The sequence below is a fragment of the Osmia lignaria genome, chromosome 15 (assembly GCF_051020975.1).
Source record: "Osmia lignaria lignaria isolate PbOS001 chromosome 15, iyOsmLign1, whole genome shotgun sequence".
In the NCBI taxonomy this organism is placed as follows: Eukaryota; Metazoa; Arthropoda; class Insecta; order Hymenoptera; family Megachilidae; genus Osmia; species Osmia lignaria.
Genome location: NC_135046.1, coordinates 11,403,505 through 11,422,296, shown reverse-complemented (window position 1 = coordinate 11,422,296; position 18,792 = coordinate 11,403,505). Strand labels below are relative to the sequence as shown.

The window sequence follows — 18,792 nt, the reverse complement described above, 5'->3', positions numbered from 1 at the left end:
ATATAAACAAACAGATAAACAAGCTCTAGAGCTCAAAACTGTTTCTGAAGAAGTGGTACAACCGGTCTGACTCACTGTTTCAATATTTGAACATAAACCGATCGCGAGTCATCAATTGCACTCATCATGGTAGTCTGGATGGTTTAATTAGTCGATAAGAAGCCATCAAAATTTCGCGACGGTGAAAAGAAATTCCAGCTAACGACCGACCCTTTGAGACACGCGTCTTCTCGCGGTGCATAAACGGCTTAATGGGCTGTTAATTATTCTGGGCATGCGATTTGTAGAAGGCACAACGGGTAAAGCGTGCATTGCTCGAAGCATGGCTGCACGTATTATTGTGTCAGCGGTCGAACGGAACCAACAGGATACCCGACACGCGTCCAGAATTATTTTTTTCTACTCGTTTTATCCGCGGTACCTAAAGCCGTAGTTGGCCACCTGCTGCTACAAATTTGCACACCACTAGTGATGGGCGATACAGTATCGAAATTTGGAATATCGATATTTTGTATTGATATTTAACATGACGATATATTGCAGTATCGATACTTAATATATGAATATCGAAATTTCGATACAATATATGTACAGTAAGGAGAAAATTAGATAGAAAAATATTTTGTAGCAATAAGTAAACGTAAATTAGATATAAACTGTTAACAGGAAGATTTGTATATAGATTCTAAATAATCCTCGTAATGGATACACGTCCAAAAAAATTAAAATATTAAATATAATAGTATGTTTATCATATATAAAACAAATATTTGAATAGTCTATTTTTTACTGAACTTCACTTCTAATTTAATTGTACGTATTGATATCAATAATACCGATACTTTGGTTACCGATACAATTCAGAAATATGCTCATCACTACACACCACCTTCTATCCACTTGGCTTCTTCGAAAAACCACTAACCTGTTCACCGAACTTTTCAATTATAACCTTGAATACGAGAAAGTCCTATTTAAGTCCTTTTCGAACAGAATTAGATTTGAACTTGAGACTTTCATCTCGAATGAGAATTTTCAATTTAATTTAATTTTCTTAATAAATACCGTTAGTTAATTACAGTAAAAGTAGCTTGACTTGCATGTCCAGGTGATAATGGAATCGAGTTTCAGAAACCGCAAAAACGACTCTACGGGAACCAGACAGAATAAAATAATTTAAAAAATACGAGAACGAGTAGACAGCTACTTGAAAAGAATTCTGTTAACCATCTCTGAATGCAATTTATTATCATATTTCAAAGGACTAAAAAGTTGTCATTAATTATATTTCATAATAGCTGATGGTTTCCTTTTGTTAACATTTCTATAAAATTTTAATTAATAATATACCCCTAATTATTGAATTACAATATTTTGTGTTAAAGTTCTTGACAAAAATTCATTAAAAAATTTTTTCATAAGTCGGAGATGCATCTGCTGAAAGCACATGCGTCCGATGCAATTGACCTGTAACAAAAGCGTACTTGCATCGCCATCTAGTGCCGTTTCAGCTTCTTTAGAGATAACAGTGAATTCGTCATTGAGTGAACGAAAACAACATGTAACGTCAAGTGTCAATCTAAAACCGAATAGAATCGATCTAAAGTGTTAGTTATCGATTATCTGCTTTGTATTGATAAATGTGAGTACCACGAACAAAAATTCATTTATTTTTATTAAATATTTATAAACATCAACAATGTACGACCACGCCTTATGAATTTATAATTTTATCATTCGTCTTTTTAAAATGATGGAGATTACACAATACTGTATCGTACTCCAGGGCACTTTTATAAACAGATATAAAAACAGTTAACCCTGAGTTTCAATCAAAACTATATAATGGATGCGAACAAATTATGTACTGTGATGAAGTGTTATGATTTTTTTCTTATGAATTAAATCATGCTTTAAGAACAGAATCGTCATAATTAATCATACACCTGTTAATTCTGACTTTTTGTTCTACTAAAAGAGTAAAAATCTAGTATCACTGACTTACCTATTGCTCTAGACACGCTCAATTCTCCATTGACTCTTAGAGTTCCCATAGTTTGTATCACTACACCTCCCATTTTTTCTATTCTCTGCCTTTCATCCTAAGAGAACAGATCAATAGTGTTTTTATATAATATAATTAATTTTTTACACACTGTAGCTATTGCATGTCACTTGTTTTTTAAACAAGCAAAATCTAATCCAAATTTTTTGTCAAATAAATTATTAATTTTCTTATATTATTGTTGAATATTAATCATTAAATCAATTGTATTTAAAAATGACAGAAATAGGGACACAAATAGATAGCGACAGAAGATTATTGGCATTCAAAGATTATGAAAATTATTTAGATTCTCTTATAACATTTGTTGACCTTGGTTATTTAGGAAATCTTAATGTTGCACGTGAAATAGCCGAGCTTGGCTATCGTTGTACAGGTGAAACATTGAGTAGAGAAGCATTTTATAAACGTGTAAAGGCTGTAAAGGATCTATTTTTCCCACTCTACAGACCATACGAATTAACATCAGAGTTAATAACACCTGCTAATCCAGTAATGCAAGAACTAGCACTTCGGGAGCGTTTAAATAGGTTAAAACTCATATCTACCATTATATTCATAAGAAATTTAACAAGACTTCAATTTGAAATCTCTGGCTACATTGACTACAGTGAAAGACTTGAAAAAGAAAATTGGGTTCCATATTTCGAAGGAAAGAAAAAAATATGGCCACGTGCATCGGATCTTGCATATTATCATTGGAGAACAGGGAAAACATGCATAAACGAAACATCTAATTATCAACCAATTATAGACCCAAAACATGGTCTTCTATTCAAAAACTGTCATGATAGACATTTGATTAACGTAAATCCTGAAGCATCTTCACCAGGTGTATGTACAACACGAATAAGAATATTTTGCCTTCAATACGAACATGTAATATTGTATGATCATATTATACGGAGTAAAAGTTAAATAAATATTAGAAATTCATAAATACAAAGTTCAGTATATTTATAAGATTAAAATAATAATACTTACTTCACGATTAAGTCTATGAGGATTCACTAATTGAACAATACTGTCGCGTTTTATTAGTATAGCCGGGGAATCTCCTACCCAGGCAACATATAATTTTTTATTCATTATTAAAGTGCAGACTGCAGTAGTTCCACCACATACTTTCTGAAAAATGGTATTAACGGTCTTTAAAATACTGATTACTCATTATATATCTCTCCAAAAGATATGCTACTGTAGATAAACATTTATTTCTTACTTGTGTCTTGTACTTTTCTCCAAACTGTGTGTCTGTAATGATGAACGCGTGATATAAGGCAGCCTCTGGATTGGTAGGATAATATATACTTTCTGTTAAATACTGATGAAGATGGGTAGCACAGTACACAGCTGCATCTTGTCCTGCATGCCCATCAAATACTGCATAGTAATTTACTATAAAGTCATCCTAGAATTTGGCAAATATATTGATAATTAAACATTCATTATTTGTATCTATTACACACTAACAGACATTCAACATAAAAGATTACCTTAATACCAAATGTAGTGTGTAGATCATGTAAAACCATATAGCGGTCTTCCATTGATCTTCTACAATTTTTGTATCCACCAGCTACTACTTGCGGTAGTGGTGTACAAGGAGGAGGTGGCAATAATGCCAATCTACTATTGTCCAAATAGCGAGTACATATTTCGTTAACTTTAGCAATAACAGCTTGCATTAATCTTAACGAAGTATATGCTGCAAAGTAAAATATATTATTAAAGACTTGCACCTTTTTTTAATCAAACGAATAAGTAAAATTCATTATTCAGATATATACCTTTCTCTTCTGATTTAAATCCACAATCTTTTGGTTGTTTTTTGCACATGGAATCAATTTCTTGTACTACTTGATGAACCAAGTGTGCTTGTAAACTTGGTGGACATTGCCTGAAATGTTATGAAACTTTTTAACATTAGTCCTCTACTGTAACTTCATAATAGCTTCAATTTATTTTTAATAACAAATATTATGTATAGAGCAAATTTCATGTTACAAAAATAACTCTGAATACAGGAACCATAAAAATAGTTGAAGCAAAAGTTAATAAACTATTTAACGATATTAAATATGTATAAATTTTAACTTATAAAATTCGAATTTTATATATTATGCTAAAAATTATATTATTAAAATTACAACTATGGATTTTTCATTCAAAAATTCTTTAAAACGTAAGCATAAAAATGATTTGAAATTAACCTTTAAGAAACACATTGACATCAATGTTTATTTGTTGATACTTTTTATTTAATACTTCTATAATACCTAATGCATTTAAACGATAAAAATTGTATTAAAATTCTTTTCTATAATATTCAATCATTTTTATTTTCTCAAACTTTTTTTAATCGCAATTTAACAATTTTCCCTGAACTTAAAGTTAATACATTTCTTACCGGATTCGTGTATGTATACTAATTATATAGTCATGTCTTATTTATTAAACAATTATTACTTTTATACGGCCGAAATATGACTATATTTAAAATATATAGAAAAGAATACATTTATATACTTCTCTGGACGGTTACCACCAATTTTTGAAAAATGGCGGTTCTGGTAGCGCGGTAAGCAATGTCTTGACATTAAAAAAGTTAGTACTCACATTTCAAACATTTTCCATTTAAAATAACATACCCACATTTAGACATGAGAAACTTATGGAATGGAGAAGTAACTTGTAAAGGGCATTTACCTCCGGAGCAAGAAAATTATGTTACAAATGATGATTTCATCAAAATAGTGGATACAAATAACAACGACGAGGTGCATGTTCAATAGTATTTAGAATCGCAACCTCTCACGCGTATATCTATTAATACAATTTAAAAAAAGACTTTGTTACAGTCTTTGGAACAACATCCCGGTCAGAAACCCGACACAAGGTCCGTAGAACATTACCGATCGGAACGAAAAATGGCATCGATCGTTGGTACTTATCAACACGAACGCAATGAAAATCTCGACGAATATTTTAAAGCTGTGGGTATGTTAAGAACAACAAATGAAAATGGATGTGGCGTACCTTACGATGGAAGCAAAAACAAATACAATTTATAATTTATAGAGACTGAATCGGTTAATTTTGCTACTATATTGTTAATTAGATGAAGTATGTTTTTATAACCATTTATGTTAGTAATGCAGTTATTACTCTGTTCCTCTGTTCAAAGTATTAAACTTTTTTCGAATAAATATTTCGCTTACTTAAGAACCTCTAGCATTGAGTTCTATTAAATGAAATTATGTACCGATAGGTGTACCATACATTCCGCGGAAAATGATGATCATGTCCAGTCCGCGACTGGAAATATCAAATGACGGTGACAAATGGACCATTCGTACCATTTCCATGATACGCACAGTAGAAATAACATTTACTCTTGGCGAAGAGTATGAGGAACACATGCCTAATGGAGTTACACTGAAAGTACTATTTGTTTTGTAATATTTTTTATCTATTGACTTCATTTAACCCTTTTTTACTGCCAGCCCTAAATACATGATATTCGAAATAAGCCACTCGCTCGGGACCGAACAGTTGCTTATTACAAAGTAGGTATGCTATTCGGCTTTACGAATGAGAGATCGTCAAGATACTTACGTCACTCGTAGAAACGAGTGAGAGATCCGAGGTAGCGGCAAACGGACCTCTCACTTTGCGAGCCACTTCAAACAAAGAAGAGGGGATAGCGAGTTGCTTACAATTTCGAATTTCGTAGCAGAGACCACTTGCTTATTTCGAGGCAATACTGCTACTGCCAGATCGGCCCACAGCAGTTTTAGCATAAATTACCTATGACCGATATATCGGCTCACTGGCAGTAAAATGGTTAATAAAAGCAAAAAATCAAATCCTTATAGTTTGCGCTTCCGGTCATTTTTAGTTGCTCGATATAGTTTTAATACTATTATCTTGTACGTTATCTCATGTAATCTTACTATTGCTATAAATTTAAAAGCGGTCGAAATATTCATTCGAATATCTTTGTTTAGAATGTGACTGCAATGGAAGGAGATAGTCTAGTGACAACTTCAGTCGGGCCAGATAACAATAAACTGGTGCGGAAGTACGAAGTTACAGAGGACGGTGTGGTTTTGGTACGTTTCATTTACATATACATTTATCCTATATATTCTTTTTCTACAAAGTACGACGATCACTTAAATGGAAACAGGTATGAAGATTATGCGTTGAACAGGTGTTCTCTCTATTTTCAGACAATGACCCACGAAAAGAGTGGCCAAGTGGCAAAACGTTATTTTAAGCGGCTTTCGTAAACCTCGATTATATTTTGGGGAGAAAATATTTTTGTATTTTATTCGTCATACATTAGCTTTCTACATGTAACCTGTTCATTTTTTTGTATATTTATATTTACATTGTAATAATAATTCTTCTATGATATCTTTTGAAAGTAGGGTTTTTAATAACGGAAAAGAACCGAAAGAATCGTGTAGGAACGAAAGCCGCGTGAAAATGCCTCCACTTGCCGGAGGGAAAAAAGTCGGATCGATCGTAAATGTTCCCACTGTTATTTAAAGTATAAAGCCCCGCCTACTTTTATTATCCGTCACGTGTTGCATAGTATACAAACAATGTTGTACTGTCAGTTGTGTTAAATAAAAATAAATTCTCGCTTGAGCACACACCAGTGTATGTTTTATTAAATTTAAAATTGTTAATATCTTTCGTTTATAGATATGAACACAACGGAAAAATAGAATTGCGAAAAGATATCAGTAGAATCTATATATGTATCTTATAAACCGTGTCTGTTTACATTCGACGCCGGCCGCCATAGAAGTAATCAACGAATAAACACATCTGATGTCCGCCCACGTATTGACATGCCGCAATATTGTTCATTTAAAAAGTGCATTCACTTACGTCGTGTTGAGGTACTGTAGAGTTATGTTGATGATCTCACCGACCATCTCGGCTTTGGTCACATTATATGAGCTGACTGAAACTGGCAGCTGATCATGCGGTTTCACCCTAGAGATGAATTCAGTGAAAAAGCGGCTGTACTCTCCTAAATAATCACCATCGATGCAATCTTCCGCCATTCTTCCTTGTGTTAATAAAAAAGTTCAAATGACCGGCACGCAGTTTTCTCAACACAAAGAACACAACCCTCCGCGACCGTTTACGAGATGTTAACACGATACTCTTGGAGTTGTATCTTTATGAGGCAAATCAACGCACATGGAAATATAAGAAAGAACGTGTTTATGTGTCGTTTCTGTCGTTTTTCCGACAGACCAATGCTCTAATCAACTTTATTCGCTGATAGGCGATATTTGTATTTAGGTTACGTCACTCATTCAACGTCGCGTACGCACGTAACACTACAGGCCGGATCGAATGACGCGTCTCTCTATTGTGTGCGTCCCTTTGAGAAGTGGGGAGAATTTGCCGCGACGTTTAAAACATTATCTCTCCCGCTTTCTTTAGGTCCGGCGTTACTTTTTGCTTTTCCTTTTGCCACTGACCACTTGCGGATTGTCTCTCGTAACGGAGGAAAAAATGCGTAACGGAATTCATCGAGTTGTGTACTGCGCATGTCCGATACGGACCTTTGCGTTCGCGGTACTGTAGCTGTGTATACTACAGTACTTTGGTTCTTTGTTAGATTCAATTATTATTATCTTTCTTGTAAAGTTGTTCCAGTGCGTTAGTACACTTCTGATTTCAGTAATACCTTTAAAACTTATTATATTTGTTATTTCTTTACAAGTTTCGTACATATTTCAAATCTATTGACTGAAATGTAAAGCAACATTATTAAAAATCCTTGTACTTTGATCTATTATTTTTATCTCTATTGGTATGTCTGTGATTAATATTAAATCTAATTTTAAAAAGCTTCTTTTAAAATACAAAATTTGTGTTATGAACTATTGGAAATAATTTATGAAGTAGCATAAAGAAATTCCTGCGTTACCAACATGGCGTTTTTTAAACAGCTGAACGCGATATAAGTTTATAATTTTCAAATAGATTAATTAACTTATTTTATTCATATTACTATGTATTTGTGAACATATATGTACAATCTATTACATACATAGTACATTTAGATAAATAACAATTTTTTATTAAAATAAAAATATCACATTAAAGTACAAGAACTTGCTTTATTATTGTGTTCTATATTATTTTGTTCTTTCTCCTTTTTTAGTTTTTCACTTGCAATTCTTAAATAGGAAACTTTAGCTCTTTCTTCTAACCAGTCAGGTAATGGTGCATTCCAGTCTTCTGGTGGTTTATCTCTTCTTTGCCAAACATCATTATTATAATGACCTCGTAATCTGGCTATTCTACGTTGTTTCTCACTGCTTATTAATTTGTCCTATGAATAATACAATATTTCTTATAATATATTATTAAAATAATTAAGTTAATAAAAGTTACTTTCTAATAATGTAATCTTCGACATACAAATGCTTCTTTAGAATTATATTTTTTCCATAAGTGACAATTGTCATAATCAATCTTCCATTGTGTGCAATCTTGATATTCTCCAAATACAAAGTACTGATGAAAGCGTGCTGCTATGCTTTTACAATCATGATATTCTTCTTTATATAGTTCGCATGGCCTTAACTAAAATGTGCAAAACATAACATTTCCATAATTACTGTATAATAACATTACTGCAATATTTACATAATATAAATGCACTTAGTGTTTAATTATATATATATATTACATAAAAAAATAAGATATATAATTATACCATCCATTCTTCATTATATAATTTAGTTTCTGATTGGGGCTTCTCATTTTCAGTTGTACTCTTTGGTTCAGGCATTTTTCTTTCTTTTAATTAAGACTATAGACACTGATATTCTTTGATTACACAAAAAATGCAAATTTATTAAACACTTTATTCATGTAACAATGATACAAGAGTTCAGTAAGCATGAACACTTAAAAAGTTTGAATAAACGTATATTGCGTAACATTCAAGTTAGAAAATGTGTTCGCCGATAATAGTGCTATGTTTATTAAAATTAAAGATCTCCATGTTTATTCAACGCTTACTAAAATTTATAATTTGTAATTGAAAAAATAAAATTAGATGTTTTTAACAGTAGCGCTACGATCGTGTATTAACTTTATCTTAACTCATATGTATCTGTTCAGTGATGCTCTCGTCAATTAACTTTTATGAAATCATACTTTAATTTTTATTGAATTTAATATATGTATTATCGCTGTTAACGTTTTTAGCTATCTACTACAATTTTTTTTAAATTTATAACTTATTGATTGTAAATTTCTTTGAAACATCGAAGGATATATGCTATCAATGAGCGCCACTGGCTTCCGCCATTCCCTCCGCAACCCCTACTTTCCGTCGGGAACGTATCGTCTTGTTATGATTGTAGTTCTCGTTCTTGGTTCGAATTGGAAGACGTGTTCGTACCGTTGAAATCCGTACCTGCTGTCAGTTTCCTAACCTCTTCGCTAACGAATGTTCCGGTGTTTCAAATTGTATTAAGTTAGTAGTGACTTATAACTCGTAACATGATGTCACGGTCAGTGCGTGCAGAGACTCGTAGTCGTGCCAAGGATGATATTAAGCGTGTAATGCAAGTCGTTGACAAAGTTCGCCATTGGTAAATCTCTTAACATATTATAGATGCACGAGGAAATGTCGAAAGATCTCATAAAAGAATATGTAAAAAAAAAAATAGTAAAACTGTATGGGTATCAAAAAACGGATTAAACTTTTTCTTACTTGCCAGATTTAATTGAGATTTTGCATTACACATGTCAGCTGTAAACAAACTTCTGTAGTTCTGAAATGTTTCATGCGTGTTGATTGAGTAATAGTGTTCTATGTCTGCTTTTTTGATAACAGTAAAGAAGGTAGCTTCTCTGTCTGTTGTTTCGATATTGGCTTTAGGAATGCACTTTTAATGCCAATACTTTTATAGGGAAAAGAAATGGGTTACTATAGGAGAGACTACTATGAAGATTTATAAATGGGTGCCTATATCAACTCTTGATCAGGTAAACAATATAATACAATGTGTAACAGAATACAAAGAGTGAAAATGTGTGTTTTGTTGTTTAGAAAAAGAAAGGAAAAACAGTTGCAGACAAAGAGAACGGTTTGCCAAGAAAGAGTGGATTAGATTCTTCAAATTCTAATTTTGGTCTTACAGAAGATTCTAACACATGTGAGTTAAATTGGAAAAAGCTATGGAATATTTATTATTTTTGATTGTTAAGTCTTATAAAGCATATTTTAATTGTTAGGTTTTTCAACGGTTAGCGATTCTCAAGGATTAACTGACTTTTCTGCACATCTAGGATTTTCAGAAGATTCCAACTCACAAAACAGTGAACCTGCACCCAAAAGGTTAAAGACTGATTAAAGTTTATTCTGTAACTGTTATTCAGAACATAAGATATTTAGGAAATCATTTATACCTTTTACAAATTTGCACACTTTAAAGTTGTCTGAAATCGTAACTGTGAATGAATGGGTTAAAAAAATTTCTTTATTTTATATTTTACTATATGTTTAGTAAAAGTTCTTATGTATTGAAGGAAAGAGTAATTGTATGAACATCAATTACATTTAGTGAATTTATTTTTTTATACATGGATTTATTATAAAGTTTCAAGATTTAATTTAGAAGTTAGAATTTATGTTAAATGTTTAGTATGTTTTAAAATCTACTTTCAAGAGAATGGAGAAAGCATAGGGCAAAATTATTATTAAAAACTAAGTGTACATTCTCTTAACTATCTTTATATTATTGCAGTATTATTTAAGTTCTCAGATACACACCAAATTTTCATTAACTTCAAAGTGATATTCTATAGTTTGGATTGGAGAATTACAGCATTATAACAAGATATTGGTTTTTGCTGTAAATGAGTATTTTAATAATATTTATGTGTAATGTTACATTATCTTTAAGCTAATTGTTTCAAAACATAATCATATGTTCAATAGTTTTGTGATAATTAAAAATCATTGTATATATTGCAATCATCATTTTTCATAATTAAATATTTTAAAATGAACTTGCATTCCTCCAGGTTACATTATAGCACCGTGATATGTACAAAATAAGCTTTGACACTTCTAAATAAAACAATACAGTTACAAATGCTTGAAATAATTAACAAGTTTTTGAAAGGGCACTCAAAAATTATAATAAATTTATAGTTTAATTATTTTCTTTTAATAAAAGACGGTTATATGTAGTATTTATAATTGCTAAAAGTCTGCATTTATGAAAAAAATTATTTTATTAAATAATGATTGTAATTTCTGTATGATATTTGTACATATGTATTCTTGTTTATTATTTTAATCATTTCTGTATGTATAAAGCATGTACAGAAGAATATGAAACAATATTGAATGTCTTTTTTAATACCTCTACTCTATTGTAATTAATCGTAACAAAATGTTTATATTAGAAATTTTATGCTTTTAAAGAAGTCTTAAATATTGAATCTCCATAGATATTACAATATACAATATTAATAAAAAATATAATATAAAATACTTTCATTAATCTCTGCCCTTTTTTTAAATTTTGTACTTATATACAATCTATGGACTATGAGCTACATGTATAAGTAGTGTCTATTAAAAGAAAGATAAAAAATAATGAAATGTGATTCTCTGAAAAAAGAAAGAATCAATATGTTTACCAAGGCAAGATTTTTCCATCATACTGAACAAAACAGCCTGTGTGTTTCTCAGTTAACGAATTCAGTGTATTCAAAATGTTAGCAACACTGGTATCAATATCCATGGATGCATTATTTCCTCCCATGTCTGTACGTACCCAACCAGGATGTAAAGAGCTGACTAGGATTCCATCTTCCTTTAAATCAATGCTCATTGACTTTGTTGCTGCATTAAGTGCTGCCTAAAAGTTACAGAAATATTATCAAACTTATCAGTTACTAATTCTACAATAAAATGAATATTACCTTACTACATCTGTAAGGGTAATATCCACCCACAGCATTGTCAGCTATACTTCCAAGAATGGAACTCATGTTGATAACTGCTGACCTGTGAATGTTCATCTCTGATTTGTTCTCATAGTTGTGAGATGCTGTTTTCAATAGTGGTACAAATGCCTTGAAACACATAAAATTAATTTTTATAATTTATAATTTTTCATATTTCTTTCAAAATTTTGCAGGCTTACCTTTGTTAATAAAATTGGTACAACTGTGTTTACAAAAAACGTTTCTGTAAGTTGTTCTTCTTTAACCAGACCAAGTCGCGCGAATTTTGAACTGATCCCAGCATTATTGAATAAAACATTCAATCCAGCCTGGCCCACTTTTTCATTTACAATTTGCACTATCTTGTCATAGTTTTTTGTGTCGACCAGATCTTAGAAGAAAAAAAAAATGAATAAACATATTTTTTTATAGATAGATAACTTTATTTCTTGCCTTTCGGCTTTAAAAGGGGGTTTGGCACGCGAATGCGTCTACATTATTCTATAAATTATATGCAATAAGATGATACAATATTTTTTTTTAAATAATTATGTTAAAATATTTCAAGCTATATAAAAAAATAAAATGTATTATTGTATAATACACTTAAAAATGGTAAATGGTAAATTTTACGTGACTTTTGCGTTGTGCATTGTTAAATAAATTGTGTTGTATTAACTACAGTCTATTTACACAGAATGTTGTTCTATCTTTAAACTATAGTAACCATTTTGATCAATACTTTCCATAAAATAAATCAGTACTTTTCACTGAATAACTGTGTGCTATTATATTTGAAGCCTTTGTAGGAAATGTTTCTTATAAGTTTCAAGTAAAAATTGTAGCCGACTACAAATTGCAGTGAGTATATTTTTGAACAAATGATTTATTACGAGGTTCACTTTTACAGAAAACATAGCATTATTTAATTTTTTTGCTCAATACGAGTAGTAAATTATGAATTTTTGCGATATAAAATACAGAATCTGCTCCATGAAGCAAGATTAAGGTAATCTTTCACATTTTTTTAGTCAAGGTGACACAAACATTAGAGGACTCATTATCAGATAGCATAAGCACGTATCGATCAATACAACTTTAATGAAATTCCAACATTTTCATAACAGAAAGCACAAGCAATCTAATTGTTGACTTGTAAACAGTGCGATTTATTTCCAATCGTTTTTCCATTATTTTACACGTTCTAACATGAAACCTTCAACTTCAAAAAAGAAGAGATCCTGGTGCCTTAGCTGTCGAGAGAAGCCAAAAACTATGGATTCGGATTTTAGCGATCAAGAAAACGAGAACTCCACAGACCTTGTGGAGACACAAATCGATTCCTCAAGTAAGTGTTTTTTCGCTATTAAATTTAATATATTTATCATTAAACCTCTGATTTGCAAAGTATATTTAGAACATTTAATTATAGGAAAATTATGATAAAATTAAATTCAAATAAGTTTTTCAGTTGTCAATATATTTTATTCAATTGTTCAATTGTGGAGTGTCTTAGGCGGGAAAAATATTTCAGACCCTTCCTGAAGTGTTATGATAATCACAAAGGTATCGATGCTATCGAGAACAGAATTATATTTTTCAAGTAGGTATGTATCCTAAAAGTCATAATGATTACGAGCATTCGTTATCACAAAACGTAAGACACCTTATGGCGTCCGCAAATTGTTAGAATTGTTATCGAAAAGCGTACACATTATCTGACAAGTTTACAGCTAAATTTCGAAAAATATTTACAAAGAAAATATTATATGAACGTAACTTGAAAAATATATCGATATATTGTTACATTGATTGCATGATGTAAGTCATGACGATTCATTTTATTATCTTTTTTTCTTGAAACTCGTAATAACCGCAGTATCGTAAGTGCATTTTATCAGCCGATATAGGTATTTAAATAATTACTTGCAAATTTTAAAAAGATTCTTCAGTATTTACCTGGAAACTTTTCTAGATTAAATTTAATAAAAATTATAATTTTATTGTGTGAATAATATACTTTTTAACTCTATTATCGGTCAATTATTTGTAAGAAATTTTTTAAATTTATTCTGATAAAATGATGTATTTTTTAAATCGTTATTATCTAACTTTTAGATTAATCCAGAACAATTTCATAAAATCTCCGATTTATTGCAAGATGCTTTCGAACATTATCACCGCAGAAGTGTACTAGATTACCCTCTGCGATAAAGCTACAGGCGGAATTGCTAGAAAATACAGAACGATACGATATCGTTACTCACCTATTTCGATAATATGAATGTTCTTCGATGTTTCAGACAAAGCAGTTAATTCCTGCGAGAAAACAGAAAATCTGTAAATTTAATCATAAAAACCATCGCTGAAGGAATCTTCTGGGTCGTGCCAATTATATACTCATTATTTGATGGAATAAGGCGTCCTTGAGTCTCTGCAATTCCCATTTAATTGGCAGAATTTATAGATTATTCGAGAACAACGTCGTATGACTAATTCTCGCTAACAATGAATAGCAAAATATGAAACATTTCAAATAAGAATGGTGTAAAAGAATGTTATGATTAAGAGTCCGTATGGGGTATCGATCGCTAGATCAAAATCATCTTGGTGAACCAGTTTTTAAAGTTCATTTCATAATAAAGCCCACGGTGACTTGCACGTCCCCATACTTTCTTGCGTAATCGAAGCAATTCTCGTTGCATGAGTCGCTATAAATCAGACTTAAAACTCGCACGCTTGTAGTAAGCGTATAACAGATGGCGGTAAACGAACCAAGCAGGCGTCAGTAACCATCAGTTCGCTCTTACTCCTGTACTTTTGTCTTTTAGTAGCAAAGAATCGTTCAATCGGGAAGTGTATTAGAAAGTACAACATTTTTTTCTCAGAAAATAGTATTCGTTACATTTTATTTAGAACGTGAATTTAAAAATAATTAAAAAAGAAGAATGGCACCAATTGGTAAGTTGAAAAGAAGCGCATCCGGGTATTGCGTAAGGTCTTTTCTCGTTAACTTTACAACCGATCTTACCTTTGCTTTATTCCTGTCTCGGCAAGTCGCGAAGACATTTTCTGGCGGTTGTGGTAACTTCACCAAGTGTTTTACTAGCCCCAGACCCAGTCCTCGGTTACATCCGGTGATCAAAATCGACCTCATACTTTCAGCTGGTTTCTTCTTTAGAAATTTTCCTCGTCACGATTCATCAAAATATCGCAATTCTTGAGTAATTTTATTATCGTATATTGAGAAACACGAGTGTCATCGAGGTGACGTCACGTGGCCGTGATCGGCTCCCAATAATCATGGCGACGTTAACGCTGCTCGTGAGGCTTGTGTCATTTCGCTCCGCTCATGCTAAATTGCTCGAGTTACCATGGTCCAGATGTAACGCATTCCCTAGTGGCAGAACCGCTATGGCATGCTTCTGCTGTGAGTGGCAACATTCTTTATTATTTAGGTGCGAATGCGCCTTAATTTTCACATTGCCTGTAAATGTATGTTTCTCACACATTGACAGCAGTTATTATGCCGGCAAGGTTACTTTACAGGTTGTGATTCAACGATTTGTTGGGAAAATTGATTAATTTATGCACGATCTAACAATGAATTTTGTTTCTAAGTAATCCCATGTTAAAGTATTTCTTTCAATGTTACATAACCTAGTTTTAATTATTTCTGTTTAGCAGCTCTATCTCTATGTTTGATAATTCTAGATCTATATATATGTTGTTTTTTTTTAGCGGATCAGAAATACACCTATGACCTCCTGGTTCTTGGTGGTGGATCAGGTGGGTTAGCAGCAGCCAAAGAAGCAGTGAATCTTGGTGCTAAAGTTGCTGTTCTTGATTTTGTGACACCATCTCCACAGGGTACATCTTGGGGATTAGGTGGTACTTGCGTCAATGTTGGATGTATACCAAAGAAATTGATGCATCAGGCTGCTTTACTTGGAGAAGCTATTCATGTATGTTCCTTGGTTAAGCAATAATTGTTTGTACAGTTTAAAAAAATGTTATTTTTTAGGAATCCACATCCTATGGCTGGGAAGTACCAGATCCAAACACTATTAAACACAATTGGGAAGCATTAAGATCAGCTGTACAGAACCATGTGAAGTCTGTGAATTGGGTTACACGTGTTGAACTCAGAACAAAGTTAGTGCCATTCTAATTGTGATTGTAAAATGTGTAAGTTTTTAAGTTGTTTCTATGAATTATTTTCTTCATTGTTACAGAAAGGTTGAATACTTCAATGCACTTGGTTATTTCAAGGATGCACATACCATATCTGGCAAAACAAAAACTGGAGAGGAAAAATTATTCACAGCTAAAAATATCTTGATTGCTGTAGGTGGTAGACCAAAGTATCCTGATATCCCTGGTGCTGTGGAATATGGTATCACCAGTGATGACATCTTCAGTTTGGAGAAACCTCCAGGAAAGACACTTGTTGTTGGTGGTGGATGTATCCTTTTTGTATAAAAATTATTAATATTAATTTTTTCAATTCTTCTTGCTTTGTAAAATTGAAAATGTGATTTATAATTAGCGTTTCATGGATACCCATGCTTTAAGTGAATGAAGATAATTCTGATGACAAAAAAAGTACGCTTCGGCTAGACTTGAACTCTGGCCACGCGATTACGACAAGGTCTCGATTACTTAAAAAAAACCGTACAGTTGTAGATAATTTTGTGCCCTATCCCGTAAAGTATGATCTTCATTGTTAAACGTTTCGTAAATCCTTGATTGTACATTGAAGTATGGGCCAATTATGATTATGTAAGACGTGAATGTCTGATATAATGTTTAGTTTTCCTTAATAAATAAATAAATAGACATTGGGTTGGAGTGTACCGGATTCTTGACCGGTTTAGGCTATGATACAACGATAATGGTGCGTTCTATTGTTTTGCGAGGATTCGATCAGCAAATGGCAAACATGATTGCCGGAGAAATGGAGAGACGTGGTGCACACTTCATTTATCAAGCTAAGCCACAGAAGATTGAAAAACAAAGCGATGGCCGACTTCTTGTCCATTGGGTTGATAAAGTACGTTTCGAAGTACAAAGCAAATAAAAATGATATATATTTATGTAACAATAAGTTTATCCTTTTTCTCTTAGGATGGACAGGTTCATCAGGATACGTATGATACTGTTCTATTTGCCATTGGTCGTAAGCCGCTCACACAAGAATTGAAGCCTGAAAATATTGGTCTTAAACTTGTTCCAGAGTCTTTCAAAATAGATGCAATAGATGAGCAAACAAACATCCCAAATGTATACGCTGTTGGCGATGTTCTTCACGTGAGTTTTATATTTATAAATACTTTTTTCCTGTTAATTAATTACCAATTTATTGGAGCGAAGCTCCGCTGTTAAACGACTGACTGGGATTTTTTTGTGATTTTTTAACTCAAAAACTAGATTATCAATTTTCACCATTCTTTGCAAACTGATCACAGTGGTCACTGTAAGTGTTTATATAGAATAAAATCAGAGATCGGTGGTCCCCTTGAGGAATGGTCACAGAAACCGATACCCATGTTAAATCTATGATAGAAATCGGAATTACGCTATCGCGTGAGCTTTCAATTTCTGTTCTGCCACATTATCAACAGTTAAACACTATTTTTAATTGCTATATTGTGTCCCAACTCTGTTAAAGTTACTTTTACTGCAAATAAATCGCTTCGCTCCAGTGTGTCAGTCACGAAGCGGATGGCGGCCTAGTGTGTATGCTTACAAATTTTGTGTATTATAGAAAAAACCAGAACTAACTCCTGTTGCTATACACGCCGGCCGATTATTGGCAAGAAGGTTATTCGGCAACTCGACGGAGCAAATGGATTATGTTAACGTAGCCACGACAGTGTTCACTCCTGCGGAATATGGCTGTGTAGGTCTTAGCGAAGAGGCTGCAATCGCGATTCACGGAGAGGACAAAATCGAGATTTATCATGCGTATTATAAACCAACGGAATTTTTCATACCACAGAAAGATGTTTCTAATTGCTATGTAAAAGTTGTCGCATTTAGAAATGGTGATCAAAGAGTCCTTGGTATGCATTTCATTGGTCCTAATGCTGGTGAAGTGATACAAGGTTTTGCTGTTGCTATTAAGTATGTAATTTACTAAATTTTTTAATATTATTTCTTATTTTTTTTTACTGTCATTTATTTTATTACTTTGTAATCTTGTTTCAGGTGCAATTTAACATTCCAAAAACTGAAAGGGACTGTTGGTATTCACCCAACAGTTGCAGAAGAATTTACGCGCATCTCTATAACTAAGCGTTCTGGGCTTGATCCTAAGCCGCAAAGTTGTTGCAGTTAAAATATACGTAACGTTAGGCTTGTTACGTTGCTCATCTTTGTGAATACGTTTAAGTGCGATCGATGACACACGTGTTCTCGTGCTTATTGCATCGATCGTTAGTTTTGGAACTGATTTTCCGAGCGGAGCTCCCTTAAACCAAGAAATATTTTTTTATGTGGTACAAGTAGGAGAATTATTAGGATACTTCAGTATTTGAAACAGAATTTTTAGAACAATACATGGCACAATGCGCCGTATAAAAGATTCGCTTCTTTTATCTAACCCACGTTGCTGTACTTATAGTAATTTTTATAAATATAATTTTTTTCAAATGTTGATATATTTCAATGTATACATTTAAGCAAAAATAAACAGGCTTTCGACGAGATGA

The 18,792-nt window shown here is 32.4% G+C and overlaps 7 protein-coding genes across 15 annotated transcripts in view; 4 read left to right on the top strand and 3 right to left on the bottom strand.

The window, feature by feature from the left end:
- LOC117608182 (uncharacterized) overlaps positions 1–7,604 on the bottom strand; it is a 49,717-nt gene extending 42,113 nt beyond the window's left edge. The window contains exons 1-6 of the mRNA XM_034332883.2: positions 6,971–7,604; positions 3,856–3,965; positions 3,562–3,773; positions 3,288–3,476; positions 3,050–3,193; positions 2,006–2,102 (exon numbers count right to left, since the gene is read on the bottom strand). Coding sequence (XP_034188774.2) covers positions 2,006–2,102; positions 3,050–3,193; positions 3,288–3,476; positions 3,562–3,773; positions 3,856–3,965; positions 6,971–7,149 — 931 coding nt within the window. The 5' untranslated portion in view covers positions 7,150–7,604. The remainder of the gene's footprint in view (positions 1–2,005; positions 2,103–3,049; positions 3,194–3,287; positions 3,477–3,561; positions 3,774–3,855; positions 3,966–6,970) is intronic.
- LOC117608194 (fatty acid-binding protein) lies at positions 1,497–6,729 on the top strand. 6 transcript variants are annotated; one of them, XM_076692444.1, is made up of 6 exons: positions 1,497–1,642; positions 4,727–4,845; positions 4,915–5,065; positions 5,337–5,509; positions 6,076–6,180; positions 6,301–6,729. In XM_076692444.1, the coding sequence occupies exons 2-6, from the start codon at positions 4,729–4,731 to the stop codon at positions 6,358–6,360; spliced, it is 606 nt and encodes a 201-aa protein (XP_076548559.1). In that variant the 5' UTR covers positions 1,497–1,642; positions 4,727–4,728; the 3' UTR covers positions 6,361–6,729. The 6 variants fall into 6 exon arrangements, with proteins under 6 accessions (XP_076548559.1, XP_076548561.1, XP_076548558.1 ...); XM_076692446.1 differs by having other exon boundaries at positions 1,498–1,642; positions 4,927–5,065; XM_076692443.1 differs by lacking the exon at positions 1,497–1,642 and adding an exon at positions 4,205–4,250 and having other exon boundaries at positions 4,927–5,065.
- Positions 2,096–3,055, top strand: LOC143306092 (cilia- and flagella-associated protein 299-like). 2 transcript variants are annotated; one of them, XM_076692441.1, is made up of 2 exons: positions 2,096–2,595; positions 2,677–3,055. In XM_076692441.1, exons 1-2 carry the CDS (start codon positions 2,282–2,284, stop codon positions 2,981–2,983), a joined length of 621 nt encoding a protein of 206 aa, XP_076548556.1. In that variant the 5' UTR covers positions 2,096–2,281; the 3' UTR covers positions 2,984–3,055. The 2 variants fall into 2 exon arrangements, with proteins under 2 accessions (XP_076548556.1, XP_076548555.1); XM_076692440.1 differs by having other exon boundaries at positions 2,096–3,055.
- A 253-nt stretch (positions 7,605–7,857) lies between the features above and the next one.
- LOC117608191 (synaptic plasticity regulator PANTS) lies at positions 7,858–9,146 on the bottom strand. The gene is made up of 3 exons (XM_034332900.2): positions 8,823–9,146; positions 8,525–8,689; positions 7,858–8,435 (listed from the first exon to the last, which is right to left on the bottom strand). Exons 1-3 carry the CDS (start codon positions 8,895–8,897, stop codon positions 8,196–8,198), a joined length of 480 nt encoding a protein of 159 aa, XP_034188791.1. The 5' UTR covers positions 8,898–9,146; the 3' UTR covers positions 7,858–8,195.
- A 293-nt stretch (positions 9,147–9,439) lies between these two features.
- On the top strand, positions 9,440–10,692 carry BCL7-like (chromatin remodeling complex subunit BCL7B-like protein). Its single transcript, XM_034332903.2, has 4 exons — positions 9,440–9,708; positions 10,030–10,105; positions 10,170–10,275; positions 10,355–10,692. Exons 1-4 carry the CDS (start codon positions 9,617–9,619, stop codon positions 10,471–10,473), a joined length of 393 nt encoding a protein of 130 aa, XP_034188794.1. The 5' UTR covers positions 9,440–9,616; the 3' UTR covers positions 10,474–10,692.
- A 723-nt stretch (positions 10,693–11,415) lies between these two features.
- Positions 11,416–15,244, bottom strand: sni (SDR family oxidoreductase sniffer). The gene is made up of 5 exons (XM_034332899.2): positions 15,111–15,244; positions 14,347–14,398; positions 12,280–12,470; positions 12,056–12,208; positions 11,416–11,991 (listed from the first exon to the last, which is right to left on the bottom strand). The coding sequence occupies exons 1-5, from the start codon at positions 15,234–15,236 to the stop codon at positions 11,767–11,769; spliced, it is 747 nt and encodes a 248-aa protein (XP_034188790.1). The 5' UTR covers positions 15,237–15,244; the 3' UTR covers positions 11,416–11,766.
- Trxr1 (Thioredoxin reductase 1) lies at positions 13,256–18,787 on the top strand. Of its 3 annotated transcripts, none has more exons than XM_034332893.2 (8): positions 13,256–13,427; positions 15,821–16,044; positions 16,104–16,234; positions 16,315–16,544; positions 16,918–17,132; positions 17,207–17,389; positions 17,847–18,205; positions 18,290–18,787. In XM_034332893.2, exons 1-8 carry the CDS (start codon positions 13,289–13,291, stop codon positions 18,417–18,419), a joined length of 1,611 nt encoding a protein of 536 aa, XP_034188784.2. In that variant the 5' UTR covers positions 13,256–13,288; the 3' UTR covers positions 18,420–18,787. The 3 variants fall into 3 exon arrangements, with proteins under 3 accessions (XP_034188784.2, XP_034188787.2, XP_034188785.2); XM_034332896.2 differs by lacking the exon at positions 13,256–13,427 and adding an exon at positions 14,813–15,040; XM_034332894.2 differs by lacking the exon at positions 13,256–13,427 and adding an exon at positions 15,374–15,509.
- The last annotated feature ends 5 nt before the right edge of the window (positions 18,788–18,792 follow it).

What these genes read in the sequence shown, in the direction of transcription:
- LOC117608194 (XM_076692442.1), top strand. Translation starts at nt 4,220, where the DNA reads ATGGATTTTTCATTCAAAAATTCTTTAAAAC. An exon ending in ATTCAAAAATTCTTTAAAAC is followed by an intron (nt 4,251 to 4,726) that starts GTAAGCATAAAA and finishes ACCCACATTTAG; the next exon opens with ACATGAGAAACTTATGGAAT. An exon ending in CTAATGGAGTTACACTGAAA is followed by an intron (nt 5,510 to 6,075) that starts GTACTATTTGTT and finishes ATCTTTGTTTAG; the next exon opens with AATGTGACTGCAATGGAAGG.
- sni (XM_034332899.2), bottom strand. Translation starts at nt 15,236, where the DNA reads ATGAGGTCGATTTTGATCACCGGATGTAACCGAGGACTGGGTCTGGGG. An exon ending in GAGACAGGAATAAAGCAAAG is followed by an intron (nt 14,399 to 15,110) that starts GTAAGATCGGTT and finishes GTTTTCTCGCAG; the next exon opens with GAATTAACTGCTTTGTCTGA. An exon ending in ACCCTTACAGATGTAGTAAG is followed by an intron (nt 11,992 to 12,055) that starts GTAATATTCATT and finishes TGTAACTTTTAG; the next exon opens with GCAGCACTTAATGCAGCAAC.
- Trxr1 (XM_034332893.2), top strand. Translation starts at nt 13,289, where the DNA reads ATGAAACCTTCAACTTCAAAAAAGAAGAGATCCTGGTGCCTTAGCTGT. An exon ending in GACACAAATCGATTCCTCAA is followed by an intron (nt 13,428 to 15,820) that starts GTAAGTGTTTTT and finishes GTTTTTTTTTAG; the next exon opens with CGGATCAGAAATACACCTAT. An exon ending in ACTTGTTGTTGGTGGTGGAT is followed by an intron (nt 16,545 to 16,917) that starts GTATCCTTTTTG and finishes ATAAATAAATAG; the next exon opens with ACATTGGGTTGGAGTGTACC.
- BCL7-like (XM_034332903.2), top strand. Translation starts at nt 9,617, where the DNA reads ATGATGTCACGGTCAGTGCGTGCAGAGACTCGTAGTCGTGCCAAGGAT. An exon ending in GTTGACAAAGTTCGCCATTG is followed by an intron (nt 9,709 to 10,029) that starts GTAAATCTCTTA and finishes ATACTTTTATAG; the next exon opens with GGAAAAGAAATGGGTTACTA. An exon ending in CTATATCAACTCTTGATCAG is followed by an intron (nt 10,106 to 10,169) that starts GTAAACAATATA and finishes TTTGTTGTTTAG; the next exon opens with AAAAAGAAAGGAAAAACAGT.
- LOC143306092 (XM_076692440.1), top strand. Translation starts at nt 2,282, where the DNA reads ATGACAGAAATAGGGACACAAATAGATAGCGACAGAAGATTATTGGCA.
- LOC117608191 (XM_034332900.2), bottom strand. Translation starts at nt 8,897, where the DNA reads ATGCCTGAACCAAAGAGTACAACTGAAAATGAGAAGCCCCAATCAGAA. An exon ending in TATATAATGAAGAATGGATG is followed by an intron (nt 8,690 to 8,822) that starts GTATAATTATAT and finishes TGCACATTTTAG; the next exon opens with TTAAGGCCATGCGAACTATA. An exon ending in ATAATTCTAAAGAAGCATTT is followed by an intron (nt 8,436 to 8,524) that starts GTATGTCGAAGA and finishes TATTATTCATAG; the next exon opens with GACAAATTAATAAGCAGTGA.